The sequence below is a fragment of the Spea bombifrons genome, chromosome 3, assembly GCF_027358695.1.
Source record: "Spea bombifrons isolate aSpeBom1 chromosome 3, aSpeBom1.2.pri, whole genome shotgun sequence".
Taxonomy (NCBI): Eukaryota; Metazoa; Chordata; class Amphibia; order Anura; family Pelobatidae; genus Spea; species Spea bombifrons.
In genome coordinates this window covers 87,520,081-87,534,276 of record NC_071089.1, presented here as the reverse complement: position 1 = coordinate 87,534,276, position 14,196 = coordinate 87,520,081, and the positions used below count along the sequence as shown (strand labels likewise).

Sequence of the window (14,196 nt, the reverse complement as noted above, 5' to 3'; positions counted from 1 at the left end):
ACCCTTTGCCGTTTTTCCTTAGGTCACCTCGGGGTAAATGACCCACAGCTGCTATAAGTGCGCCACAGTCAAGTTTGCTTGGCGGTAGTGAATACGCGAGACGCGTTGCCCGTTAGACAAACCAGAGCGAGTCACGCGTCTATCTGGTTAAAAGCACTTGTTTATTGGTTACAATATCAATTCATGGTAACATATCAGTTTCACTGAGCCACTGTACAAATACAAAGAAAAAAAAATCAATTGTGGAAAAAATATAAACAAAACATTTATAGCAAGTGATTATTTCACAGGGAAATTCTTTATACAACAGCAACGGTTAAAAAAAACAAACCAAAAAAAAAAAAAGGAAAAAAAAGCATGGCATGTCCCTGGTTTTTAATTGGCTTAAAACCCTTAGACAGTTCAGAATACATACACATCCAAAAGGCAGTGCAGAATTAAGTCAGAATTGATATTTATAAAGCCTTTTGTCAAAGTCAGCAACACACGAGTAAAAATGTTTATAAAATGAATGTGCTGGAATTTTTTTTTTTCCATTTATTTTTTTTTCTGGTTATATTTTACAGCAACAAAACAATGTTCCTTCCAAAAGCAACGAAATGTTGGACTTCCATGGATATTAAGTGTAGTAATAACTCACGTGTTAGAATTTTTTTTCTCATTTTTGTTCATTTTTTACGTTTTTTTTTTTTTAATATATATTTTTTTTTTATTATTTTTAGTTTGTCTTTCCCAACCCCCGTAATGGAGAAACACACAGGATTAAGCACCACTATGTAAAGAAAGCATTAAAAGGCTGTAAAGATCTAGAACTACTCTCCACCGAATTCTGCGCTATTCGAAAACCTAGCATACTGTGCGGTCGAAGATTTTGGGAGGCGCATGTAATGTGTTCTCTCGGGTTATATCAAAATCAGTAACACTGTCTGCACATTATTACCATACGACACTGCGTTAAAACATTCGGCATGTAATTTTATACAACCAGCAATCGGATACAAACAGGAGACAGGGCTCATGGTGCCTCGACAGTTCAGGAAGATATCGGCACTCGCATGCAATGCCGGATTTATACAAGGTGCACCAATAAACCATGCGTCGTTACTTGGTCTGAAAATGCTATCAAATTCTGTTACTCTGCTAGAAAAAGAAAAAGAAACACTCGGAGATACAAATATTTAGGATTTCAATGCATCTGAGCTTCCGTGAGTACAGTACTAACAAAAAACCCTTCAGAAGCAACGGTCCTTCATCACTAACTGTTGGAATGTATTGAGCGGCTTGCAGTTTTATATATTCCAAAAAAAGGTAAAATGAATTGTAAATGAAAAATGGGAAAAGCACGATCAGAATAAGAAAAATCGCACTGATGTGGAAGGTCTGTAGGTAAAGGACGGGTCTCCCACATGGTACGGTTTATTCAGAAATCAAACCCATCTTTGATTAATTGGCACTTTCTGCATAAAAACATCCGCTTGCCTTTTTTTGGCAGAAAAAAAAAAAAATACTGTTTTAACCAGAGGTCCTGGTAACAGGATGGCATTTAAATAACGTGAAGAACGGGTTGGCACAAAATCCAAAGTATTGTGGAAAGCACCCTATCTTACAAAAGAAATTCCTTTTTGTTTCAAATCGTCACTTGCAAGGAGCATACATCAGGTCGAATATTGGCACATATTGTGAAATCACCATAAATAATAAAAAAAAGCCAATTTATAGAGTAAATTTAAAACAGTAAACATTTGGGTGGCTGGGCAGGTGCTGCTTTCTATTCTACTAAGCTCCATCCAGTTTGTGTATTAAGGGACCGCACATAAAGATGATTTTACGGTCACTTGTCACGTCTGGTTAGAATACTTCACACTTTTTTCTCAAAGCTCCCATTGGATTCATGACAAGCTCAAAAACAGTACTATCCGAGTCAAATATATACATTTCTTGAACTCCAAAGTCATTTCCAACGCCAACATCTCGAGCCTTGGAAATGGCCGGGGCCACAAGATTGCAAAACGAAGCATAACACCGCCGTGACTTTGCAGCTTGGTTAAGTATAAGAGGAGGATACATAGTGTGCAGAAATCTGTTTGATCTCAAAGTGCTGCTAACCAGGCATTCCGGCGGCATCTTCTATAGTCTACAAATGATGTCACAAGCGTGTGGCAACCAAACGGTACAAGCCATAAGAATTCCACTGAAGTGAAAGGACTGGGGGGCAACAACGTAGCCCTGGCACAGACTGCCCCGCCATCCAATGCTAACTACAATACCTCCCAGTACAGTTCAGTCCGTCGAGGGTTCCTTCCGAGCACTGGTAATTGGCACAATCATGGTGGGAAACAAGTCTAGGCACAAAGTTTCCCAACAGAAGTTCAGCTCTAAGCATAGGTCTCAACTAAAGGCTTCTTCGTTCACAGATGGGCAGCTGCATTTTGGCACTGTGTATCATTAAGAGATGGCGGGTATATAAACTAGGTTCCCTATCCTGTACAAATGATGGAAATGCTCATTTTTTAAGTTATTTTTTTTTGGTGTACGATTCCTTACTGCTTCACTGGTCAGCCATGCAGACAACAAATAACGGGGTATAATTATATATATTCTGAAACGGGTTCAGAAGAGTCAAGCTTACTTTATATTACGCTAGGGAATTCTTGCATTAAAATAACCTGCAAAGGAACAACTTGGTAAAACTGAAAAGCAGTGACAATGGTACGCGTGGCCCCCGCTGAGTTCTAGCCCTCTACAAGCCAACAAGAAGTTAATGAATAGTGAAAGAAAAATAATCATGCCTTCTGCTGGCATATTAAATCTTTCACATAAAACGCGCGACTGTGCAACTGTATGACAAAACATTGGGGATTTCAGACAATGCAAAGGGCTTACGCTTTGACTTTCATGGTCAGGTTATTGACTGTAAAATAATTAGTGGTTTTGAATGCAGAAAAAAAAACTACCGAAAAGAGGGGAAAAACAAAACAAAAACACAACTTTCAAGTTTCTTTCAGTGCAGGTAGAAGGGAACATTAGCAATTTCCATTAGTGCATTCAAGTCAGGAAAAACGAGGGTTAAAATTTCCTGCGTTCTCAAGGGACTGAGTTACTTGCGACTGCACAATGGTCTCCGCATCACACATCACCCCGGAAATCATCCGGTCAGTTACACGCGCAGTCACACTATGGGAATGTGATGGGACCGAGTCACTAACCGACCTGGCCCGCGTCTACAGGAATATATATATAATACAGTGTGATGGATACATACGAGGGACGATGACTTCATTTCATCCACATCAAGTCACAAAGAAAAAAAAAAAAAGAAAAACAGCAATCAAGTATATCCATCACTTATACTACTGTGGCGTTCAAAGCTACAAATTCTTATTCCTTAAATAGAAAAAATGCTTTTTTTTTTTTTTCTTTGTTTTTTTTGTTGTTTAACATATAAACATTACATGATAGGCTGCTATAGTGCGTACATTCAGTTATGTACAAAAATAAAATAAAAACAAAAAAATACATAGTAAAGTACAGACTCAGCAGACTTTGAGCACAAAGCAGAAATCCTTTAACCGTGTGGCTGCTGTAAAAAGGTCTACGATGCAAAACTATGTTTTACTAGCAGCAAAAGGGTTAAACAACTTAACCAAACCACAAAACAAAGACTGGCTCCTAGATTTTCGGTCACCATGATCCTGTGTGCTAACCCCTTTTTAAATAGTCACCAATGCTCTTTTCCCCCTTTAAACCCTTATGACTTCACTTGATTTTACTAGTTTAAAGAAAGCCTTTTTTTGTGTAATAATTATCAGTGAATAGAAAAAACTTCACCTGCAAATACAAGGTAGAAATGTTATTTCACAGCTATAGGCTGCAGCATTGATCTCTCCAGATCTCAGTGGAGAATATACAAGACCATTCTCGTGTTTCGGGGGTTAATTCCAGATTCTGAGAAAACTGTCCCAAGACCCTGTAGCTACAGCCATGCCATCGTCGGTTACACCTAAACAGCTCACGCGGTTGTCGTGGCCAGCAAGGACGCCTGGAATAGATAAAGGACACGATTAGCTCGAGTATGAGAATAGCCATGTTTCACCCAGGCTTCCTGAATACTCATGAACTGCTCAGTCTGACGTAATGATATTTTTTTTACCACGAAACAATGGATCAGAAGTTGATATGGATAGTGGAAACATATCAATAATTAACACATTTAAAGTAAAACCAGAGCAAACGCTAAATTTACACCCACTTTATAGACTCCGCGCAGGTTTGTTATTGGTGTCTTTCATCCATAGTATCTGAAACAGATCATCAACTCACCGGCTCTTTCACCCTTCAGAGTGTCCCATACATTGCAGTTGAAGTCATCGTATCCAGCTAACAAAAGGCGACCGCTTTTGGAGAAAGCCACTGAAGTGATACCACATATGATGTTGTCATGGGAGTACATCATCAGCTCCTGGTCCGCACGCAGGTCAAACAACCGACAGGTTGCATCATCAGAGCCAGTGGCAAACGCATATCCGTTGGGGAAGAACTGGGGAGGGACACGAGAGGTGTGAGGAGCAGGCACTATAAATTGGTATGCATTGATCATCCATAACAATACAGATTTCTGGATTGTTTGATTCTCAAGGCACTCCTCTTTTTGGAAGTCCAGCCACACTGCGATAACTTGTTCCCCGATGTATCACAATAAAGCAATCCAATTGTATCTAGCACCTACACCATACCTGTTTACTGCTCAAGGGTGGTTAAAAAAAAAATCATTGGGGGTCTGTTAACTAAAGGGGGAGTTTACAGACTTCCCTATAAAATTACAAAAGTCCAACCCCAGTGACCCCCGTGAGCAAGAGAAGAAGTGGAGCAGCGGAAAAAAATATGGAGGCCGTTGTAGGACATCGGGAGAGCACGCAGGAGTCCCTAGGCTTATTGTCTCAATAAAAGACAGCCTTGATTACAACACAAGGTCGTTTTTTCTGAAGAACAAAAACTCATCTTACAATTGAGCAAATACAGTAATGCGAACAGAAGCAGTTACTTACACACACTGCGTTGATGTCCGACACGTGTCCAGTGAAAGACTGTCGGCACATGCCATCACGGATATCCCAGAGCTTAGATGAAGCATCACAAGCACCAGACACAAAAGTTCTCATGTCAGGGCTCAGAGACAAGCTCATCACATCTCCAGTGTGCCCTGTGAAGGTTGTGGTCTGCTGTCCAGTTTCTATGTCCCACAGGGCACTAGAAAGTGAAGAAAAAATACGTGTCACAACATAGGTCCTGACCAACAAATATCATTTACTAGAGTTACCGAGAAAAACGTTCATGAGACATAACACAAATGTGTTACAAATATTTTATTCCTAATAGGGGAAAACACGACCAAAAAAAAAAAAAAAATGTTACAAATCACTGTCCGTCTGAGGTAGGAGTGGGCAGGCATCTGGTTGTCCTGTATCACTAGTCCAGGCACTGCCCTGATTAGTGGGCCATAACAGACAACAGTTATCAAGAAGTTTCAGGGAAACTCAGCAACCTCTTGGTTGCCCATTGAAAAATGGAAAATAAAATGCCTGGCCTTAAAAATCTATTTTTAAACAAATTCTTCTGTCATTGTGTAAACCACTATACCCAGGTATGATCACTCCATCAACACCGGATGATAAAATTTGAATACTTATGTGCCAACAAGAACGTAGAGAACGGAAAAGGACCATCAAGCGGAAAAGTCCATGAAGTAAAAAGTTTTTTTAGCATTTTAGCTGGTCTTTAACATGTTAAAAAAATAAACTACAAACTTTTTGTATGATATAAAAAAAGGATTTAAGATGGAAGGTTTAAAAATATCCATTGACTGGAAATGTACTTCAAGTAAAGGATATAATTTGGTATCCAAAATATTCTGGGCAGTGAAACAATAGATTTCTATTTACCAAGTTGTGTCTCCCGAGCTTGTTACAATCTGGTTGTCGTCTAGAAAGCGGCAGCATGACAAGTAACCTGAGAAGAAAAGATCAAACAAGGTGTAAGTCCCTCCATAATACTTGCAAAAAAGAAAAATAAACTGTGGCATTTTAAAAATGAAGATACAATTCCCAGACACTGTCCAACAACATCTAGAAAACATAAATTGAGTCGCTGCCCGACTATACAATTGCCACGTTGAGTCTTAAAGCACAAGAGCTCAAAGCTGTGAATGCTGACCTGTGTGTCCTGGTAGCTCCCGGCTCACTCTCACGTTGCCTTCTCTGGTTTTCAAGTTGTAAATGGAGCAGATGTTGTCCAAGCCTCCACAAGCAACATAATTTCCAGATGGAGCATATGCACAGGTCATCACCCAAGAGGACCGCAGAGGAATGGCATGCATCTTCAGAGAAACAAGGCAACACACTTTAGATAACCAACTACCAGGGCTGGATGGAATTGGTCAGAAGCCATCTTGACTATTTTTTTATTATTATTATTATTATTATCTTTTATTTATATAGCGCCAACAGTTTACGCAGCGCTTAATACAATACATAAATTCAAGGGATATGACAAGACAAGAATTGACAGACTAAGACAAACCGATACATTTGGTGGAGAGAGCCCTGCTTGCAAGCTTACAATCTAGAGGGAAAATGGGGTGATCAACATAAGGCATAGAGAAAGGGTGAGAGGTATTGTGGGGGTATCAATGACAAGGATGTTCCAGCAGCTAAGATGGTATGCTTCTCTGAAGAAGTGGGTTTTTAGATGTTTCTTGAATGTCGGGAGGGAGGGTGAATTCTGAAGGTTCCTTGGGAGTAGATTCCAGAGATATGGGGCAGCTCGAGTGAAATCTTGTAGACGGGAAAAGGAAGAGGTGATGAGGAGAGCCTTAGCCCATGGGAGGAACGTAGGGATCGAGTAGGAGAGTATTTGCTAATGAGGTCAGAAATGTACGGAGGAGCAGTATTGTGGATGGCCTTATATGTCAGTACCAGGATCTTAAATTTAATTCTAAAGGTAATTGGGAGCCAGTGGAGGGATTCACAGAGGGGGGAAGCAGAAGAGGAGCGACGTGCAAGGAAGATGAGCCTAGCAGCGGCATTAAGGATAGACTGTAGTGGAGAGAGTCGAGACAGTGGAATGCCAACCAGAAGAGTGTTGCAGTAGTCAAGACGGGAAATGATAAGTGAATGAACCAGAGTTTTTGTGGATTCTTGGGTGAGGAATGGGCGGATACGAGAGATGTTTTTTAGGTGCAGGCGGCAGGATCTGGCGAGGGACTGAATGTGAGGGATGAAGGAGAGGTTTGAGTCAAGGATGACCCCAAGGCATCGGGCCTGGTTAGTAGGAGAGATAGTTGTGTTGTTAATGGTGATAGAGAATTCAGGTAGTGGAGTGGAGATGGAGGGAGGGAAGATAATGAGTTCCGTTTTAGAAAGATTAAGTTTCAGGTAGTGTTGTGACATCCATGAAGAAATAGCAGACAAGCAGCTGGTGATCCGGGACATGAGAGATGGAGAGAGATCAGGAGAAGACAGGTAGATTTGGGTATCATCTGCATATAGATGATACTGGAGGCCAAATGAGTTGATTAGTTTGCCAAGAGAGGAAGTATAAAGAGAGAACAGTAGAGGACCAAGGACTGAACCTTGGGGAACACCAACCGAAAGAGGAAGGGGAGATGATGTGTTGCCTGAGAAGTTGACAGAGAAGGAACGGTTAGACAGATATGAGGAGATCCAGGAGAGAGCTGTATCTCGAATGCCCATAGAAGCAAGTAGGTCAAGAAGAAGGTGGTGATCAACAGTATCGAAAGCAGCAGAGAGATCCAGTAGAATTAGAATAGAGTAGTGACCTTTAGCTTTGGCAGAGAGCAAGTCATTGGAGACTTTTGTTAGAGCTGTTTCAGTAGAGTGAAGGGGTTTGAAACCAGACTGTAGAGGGTCAAGGAGGGAATTAGAGGAGAGGAAGTTAGTGAGGCGATTGTACACAATCCGTTCAAGCAGCTTAGAGGTAAAAGGAAGCAGAGAGATAGGGCGGTAGTTAGTCAAACAGATGGGGTCTGAGGAAGGATTCTTTAGAATTGGTGTGGTTAGCGCATGCTTGAAGGCAGATGGTACCGATCCAGATGATAGAGAAAGATTAAATAGGTGGGTAAGTGATGGACCAAGGGATGGACATAGAGACTTTGTGAGGTGTGAAGGGATGGGGTCAAGGGGACAGGTTGTTGGGTGAGAGGAAGAAAGAAGAGTGGCTATCTCTTCTTCGGTTGTAGGGGAAAAGGCAGTTAGTATAGTAGGAGTAGAGAGGGTGGTGGTGAGTGGTGTAGGAGGGAGTTGTAAGGAAGAGAGGTCTTTTCTAATAGTCTCGATCTTCTCTTTGAAGTAGGTAGCAAGATCTTGGGCAGTGAGAGAGGTTTGTGGTGTGGGTGTGGAGGGACAGAGAAGGGAGTTGAAAGTAGAAAAAAGGCGTCGTGGGTTGGAAGAAAGAGAGGATATGAGAGTGGAGAAGTAGAGCTGTTTGGCGAGAGAGAGGGCAGAGTTGTAGGTGTGAAGCATGAATTTATAATGAGTAAAGTCTTCGCTGGATTTTGATTTTCTGAAGTAGCGCTCAGCTGTGCGGCAGCACTTCTGAAGATACCGTGTGGTTTTGGTATGCCATGGTTGGCGTTTAAATTGTCGGGGGTAGCTTGTAGTAATTGGAGCTATGGTGTCGAGGGATGAAGCAAGTGTGTTGTTGTAAAAAGAGGCTGCTGTGTCTGGGCAGGAAAGGGTTAACATGGAAGGTAAGAGAGGTTCGAGTGAGGCTGACAGTTGGGTAATGGTATTTTCTGGTAATGGCCTACAAGTATGAGGTGAGCGCTGTAAGTTTGTCTTGTTAGGGGTTAGCACTGGAGAAAAAGATAGGAGGTGGTGGTCAGACAGAGGGAAGGGGTAGATGGAGAAGTCTGAAAGGGAGCATGATCTGGAGAAAACCAGATCAAGTGAGTGTCCCTCGGTGTGCGTAGGGGAATTAGTCCATTGAGAGAGACCAGAGGAAGATGTCAGGGAGAGGAGTTTGGAGCTTGCAGAGTTGTTAGATATATCTAGAGGAATGTTAAAGTCACCCAGAATAAGACAGGGAATATTAGTAGAGAGGAAGAAAGGGAGCCAGGCAGAAAGGTGGTCAAAGAACTGCGAGGTAGGGCCTGGAGGGCGATATATGACAGCAATTTGAAGAGAGAGTGGAGAGAAAAGACGGATTGTGTGAGCTTCAAAGGAACCGAATGAGAGGGAGGGAGGGCTTGGTATATTCTGGAAGGTGCAGTGAGGTGAGAGAAGGATGCCTACACCACCACCCTTTCTGCCATCAGGCCTAGGAGTGTGGCTGAAGTGTAGTCCTCCGAAGGAGAGTGCAGCAGAAGCAGTAGTGTCTTGGGAGGGGATCCAGGTTTCAGTAAGAGCTAGGAGGTTAAAAGCATGAGATAGAAAAAGGTCATGTATACCAGCGAGTTTGTTGCATACCGAGCGGGCATTCCATAGGGCACAGTTAAAGACGGGAGGGAGTTTATGGTTGGAGATGATAGGAATAAGATTGGTTAGGTTGCGCATGTTGATTGAGTTTGCTGGTTGAGAATGATAGGAATAGGACAGGAGTGGTAGAGCAAATGCAGGTAGGTTTCACATATACAGGTTGAGTGTAGAGGTACTGGGATAGCTTTGACAGCAGAGAGATTGGGAGGGATAGGATCTGGAATGCTTTAATGGGGAGTAGTGGGTAATAAAGGGATCCACAGTGTGGTGCCCCCTACTGGCGTGATCCAGTAGATCCGGTACTTAACTGTCTATATATTAGAACAGCACTGGGGCGGGTGGGAGAGGGGCAGGGAGGGCGGGCAAAAAAACAGTTGATTGTGGGGAACATGAAGGTGGGTATTGCAGGTTGTGAGAGCTGTAATAGAGAGTGTTAAATAGTGTTAAAGTGGACGGGGGCAGTAAGAGGAAACCATTTTTCATATTTCAGAACCATGAAAGGACATCCATAGTGGCCATAAGCCTGTCCATGTCTTCTAAAAGCACATTTTATTTTCTGTCCACTGTCCGTTACTGCAGGTTATTTCTGGCTTACACAGACATTGATCTAGAGGTGACCTGGCACTACATTTTATAACGTCACTTCCTGCCCCCCCCAAGCTAAAAGGATCGCATGAGAGGCGTTTGGCCAAAGACATCGCCACCACACGTGCTCTATATTCACCACCAGCTCCAGTGGGTCTAATGAGACCCCCGCACAAGGGAGTACGTTCCTGCCACATCCTGGCTGCTTCATGCTTCCAAAAATAGAGCAAAAGCGGGAGCACAGAAGGCAGGGCCTTGCAGCTTCTCTACAAGCAGCGCTCGGCAAATCCCAGGTCGCCATGGCAACAAGAAATCGCTTCCTGACACTTAGGCTTTTGCAGTGGAGCATTGTACTATGTATTGGAGGCTCTGCATCTTGAGGGGGGTCTCCTGCCCAGTACCATAGCGCTGGCCCAAAGTCCTAACAGACACAATAAGCTGCGGAAGAGACGTCCAGAACCAGTGAAGGGAGAGGTAGAAAAAAGTTTGTATGCGTGTAAGTATGTTACAGATACATAAAAGTATGTTACAATGTCTGTGTCTTGGCGTGTTTGTTAGTACTGAGAAAAAAAATAAAAAACTCACTCCTAGATATAAACCAAATTTATGAACCCCTGGGCTAGGGAATACATATTAAAACACTTTGAAAGTACTTCAATATGCATTGTTCCATGGTGGGGCAGTGTGGGACACTAGAGTTCTGTAACCTCATTTCCCCCACTCAGACACCACACCATCTCACTGGTGTAAATCTAGGAAGAATACGCATCTGCGCATAAAAAATGAGTTCGAAAGATATAGCGAGAACATTTTAGAAGCAACTTAATAAAAAGGCTCCACAGTATTCAGATAAATCGTCGGTATTCAGATAATACCCGCATCTAATGTTATTAGGGTGTTTAAACAGCGTTGTTAGGAGTATGTTACAAACATTGATGTTTTCATAGACTAAGGGGTTAATGCAATGGCGGACACGGATTTACAGCACTCAAAACGTATTAAACATTACCTTGTTTGTTGTGTAACTGTCCCAAATAATTAATTTGCCATCTTGAGAAGCACTGACTAATAGCCTAAAAAATAAATAAGAACGTATTAGCGTTAGAACAGTGTGCTACAGGGACTAGGTAAGCGACCGGTGAAAGAATATTCTGCGATTCCGTCGTACCTGGAATCCGATCCCCAGTGCATGGCATAGATTTTGGCTAAGTGGCCTCTCAGCGTGCGCCTCGTTCGCATTTGGATTCGACCTACGGAGTCCAAGCTGGTTGTAATCTAATGTAAAGAATAAAGACAGATTATTAACGGCATTCACAGAGGAAAAAAAAAAAAAAAAAAAAAAAAAACAGGACAGGACTACACAAAAAACCATATACAACTCAAGCACTTTGTATACCTGAACAAGCGTCGTATCGCTGCATGCTTTCCGGGCATCCTGATAAAAAAAAATAACACGGGTCACAAACATTCCAAAACCTTTGCAGAATACAACATTCTTGTAAAATATACAAATAAGGTACATGTCTGACACCAAGAACCCCGCGATTTTAATTTTAAGTATCAACCTTTTGCAAGATTTGCTGTACAGTGTTGAGGAATATGGTAGACAGTGAGAAATATAATCATTTAGAAAGTGGATCCAGGGAGCAATCTGATTGCCGCTATGGAATCAAGAAGGACTTTTTTTCCCTGTTGGGGCAATTACCAATTATGTCACAAGTAGGGGGTTTTTTTTTGCCTTCTTTTGGATCAACTTTAGAACTAGGTATGTATGAAAGGTTGAACTCGACGGACTGAAATCTTGTGTAGGAATGGTCCTCAATGTCTGGTTTCCACCTTTCTATCAACCACTTGATAAAAGAGCATTAAACACCTAAGTATATAAGTCAGATCCGGGGATGGAATAGAGCTGTTGCACTTTATATAATAAATGCATGTATAAAATATAAATAAATTAGCTTGTCACCCGCTTCACAAGCCCAACGAGCCCAAGACTTACTCTGATTTGATTCCGAAGTTGCTCTGCCTCTTGTCGTAACTGTTCCAGCTCACTCATTCTGAAATCTGGAACTATTCACAACTTGGCCACAAAAACGGACAATGGATCTGAAAAGCTTGTACAGAGAAATAAAGTCTGTTAGTCGTGTTACAGAAGAGGCACAGGACACAGCCCTTACTTTTTTCATGCAATTCTTAGACAAAAACAACTAGAGGTTTCCAGGCGATGTGATGCAACACTCATGCTCATTTTGGGCTAAATTCACCAAGACTGACGACCCTCTCAGAAGTCACTTTTCTTTGACATGGGTGATCAGGTTTAGAACTGAACTTAAAACAATGCACCTTATTTAGGACGTGTAATTCTAGCGCTGAGTTCTAAATATGAAGCGATCACCATGGAGACCACGGGGCCGATTATTTCACATTCAGTTCTTTGCCCCAGAATGGATTTTAAATTATCAGATTTAACAGTTATCGAGATCTGAAACATACAGAACCATCATCGAAATAAGAAATAATGTAATTTAATCTCTTTCAAAAAAACATCCCTTCTGGGGTCTCTGTCTGCTTCTTACAGGTACCCATCTACATGTGTACGAAGCACCAAGTGAATCCGAGAATACTACATGCAAGTATACTTATCATGCTGTAACATAAACAAAAAACAAACTAAAAAAGGGAACTGTCATCATTAAAGCTTAAAGTTTGTACATTTTGTGACTGCAGCTGGTTAGTCACCGGCAAAACTAGAATTATCTGATCAGATTTCATTCCTGTCATTTTGCCTCCATTCTCCTCCTCAGCCCATCGGCAACAAAAGAGAAGCAATAATTAGGAGGCATCCTGTATAAAGTTGGGATACACAAAGTAATTTTCGGTCTGTAAGCATAGTCCAGTAGTGTATCCCGTAACTTAAAGGGCACTCCAGCCATCATGCGTGCTTTAATGAATAGGTGCATGGTCCCTTTAAATTTCCCCGTGGTCCATTTAGGAAACACATTTGCCCCGTTCCCCACCCCAGGCTAAACGCCCTGCTTTTAGAGTAGGAGTATCCGGTCCCTTTAAAAATGGAAGATCTGGGAATAGTGTAAGAGCCACTTTAAAACCGCAAGGAATAACGTTGGTAAGAAAATTAAGGTTTAAAATGCAAAACGGATTGGTTTTAGGGGAGGGAAACATTGCTTCGCCGATTGGTTCTAGTAAAGCCCTACTTTGCTCATTCACACACACATCAAGTAACAAAACACGATCCGAGAAAGATAGCGTTAGCTGCAGCCATTACGCAATGTTGCCGAACACAGCGGCCGCGTAGTACTTTTATTTCTTGCTGACATGTAAAGAATGCATATTAAAAAGACTTGCAAAGAACCTGATCTGCGTGCTTCATACTAGTGTGTCGAGATAGGTGTAAATGTTGCTATTCGTAGACGATATGTGAAGGAGGCACACTCCTATTTTACAGTTTTCCGGCTCCAACACATACTTAAGACTAACCCCACCGGAAGGCAAAACAGGAAATGATCTTGGGCGCAACCTTGATCTGAGGTCATTTAGCTATTGTTTTTCCCCTTGCACAGCTCTGGAAGTGCTTGAAAAGAGAGGTGCCTCCATCAGACATAGAGTACAAAAACAGGAAACAGTCTGCCACTCCTTTATCAAGGAAGTCCATTTCGGTTAACCCTTCACTGCCAGCAATGAAGATGCTGCGCGACACATGCAAGGTTCCATTGGCCAGACTTGCCCTTTAACAAGAAAGCACGGGAGGGCAATGAACTGAATGCAGCCCTGTAGTATAAGATCTCCAAGTGCGTCCAACAACCCACCTGAGATAAGGAATGGGTTACACGACCCTTGAAGATTTAAATAAATAGTATTGCAGATTTTATTTATTTTAACCCATGATCCGCATTGGGAACGGCACTTGGCAAACTCGAATGTCTGCTGAGGATATTCCCTGTTGATACGAGGTAGTCTGGCGAGACATGATCCCTAGCATCCAGCAGGGCTTTGCCGAGGGCCCTGTCATTGCCGCCTCAAAGATAAGAGCAAAAGTGATGAAGCCTCATAACTCACCATGGGGACCAACCACAAAGATGGAGTTATTGGCTGTGATAAGGCT

At 42.1% G+C, this 14,196-nt stretch overlaps 1 protein-coding gene across 2 annotated transcripts in view; it reads right to left on the bottom strand.

Annotated features, from left to right (window-relative positions):
* Positions 1-3,304: 3,304 nt before the first annotated feature.
* The window catches only part of GNB4 (G protein subunit beta 4), a 41,197-nt gene continuing 30,305 nt past the window's right edge, over positions 3,305-14,196 (bottom strand). For both annotated transcript variants that reach the window (XM_053458767.1, XM_053458766.1), the window contains exons 2-10: positions 12,076-12,190; positions 11,473-11,511; positions 11,245-11,351; positions 11,086-11,149; positions 6,211-6,373; positions 5,940-6,006; positions 5,046-5,247; positions 4,321-4,537; positions 3,305-4,039 (exon numbers count right to left, since the gene is read on the bottom strand). In XM_053458767.1, the coding sequence (XP_053314742.1) occupies positions 3,933-4,039; positions 4,321-4,537; positions 5,046-5,247; positions 5,940-6,006; positions 6,211-6,373; positions 11,086-11,149; positions 11,245-11,351; positions 11,473-11,511; positions 12,076-12,132 (1,023 nt within the window). In that variant the 5' untranslated portion in view covers positions 12,133-12,190 and the 3' untranslated portion in view covers positions 3,305-3,932. The remainder of the gene's footprint in view (positions 4,040-4,320; positions 4,538-5,045; positions 5,248-5,939; positions 6,007-6,210; positions 6,374-11,085; positions 11,150-11,244; positions 11,352-11,472; positions 11,512-12,075; positions 12,191-14,196) is intronic.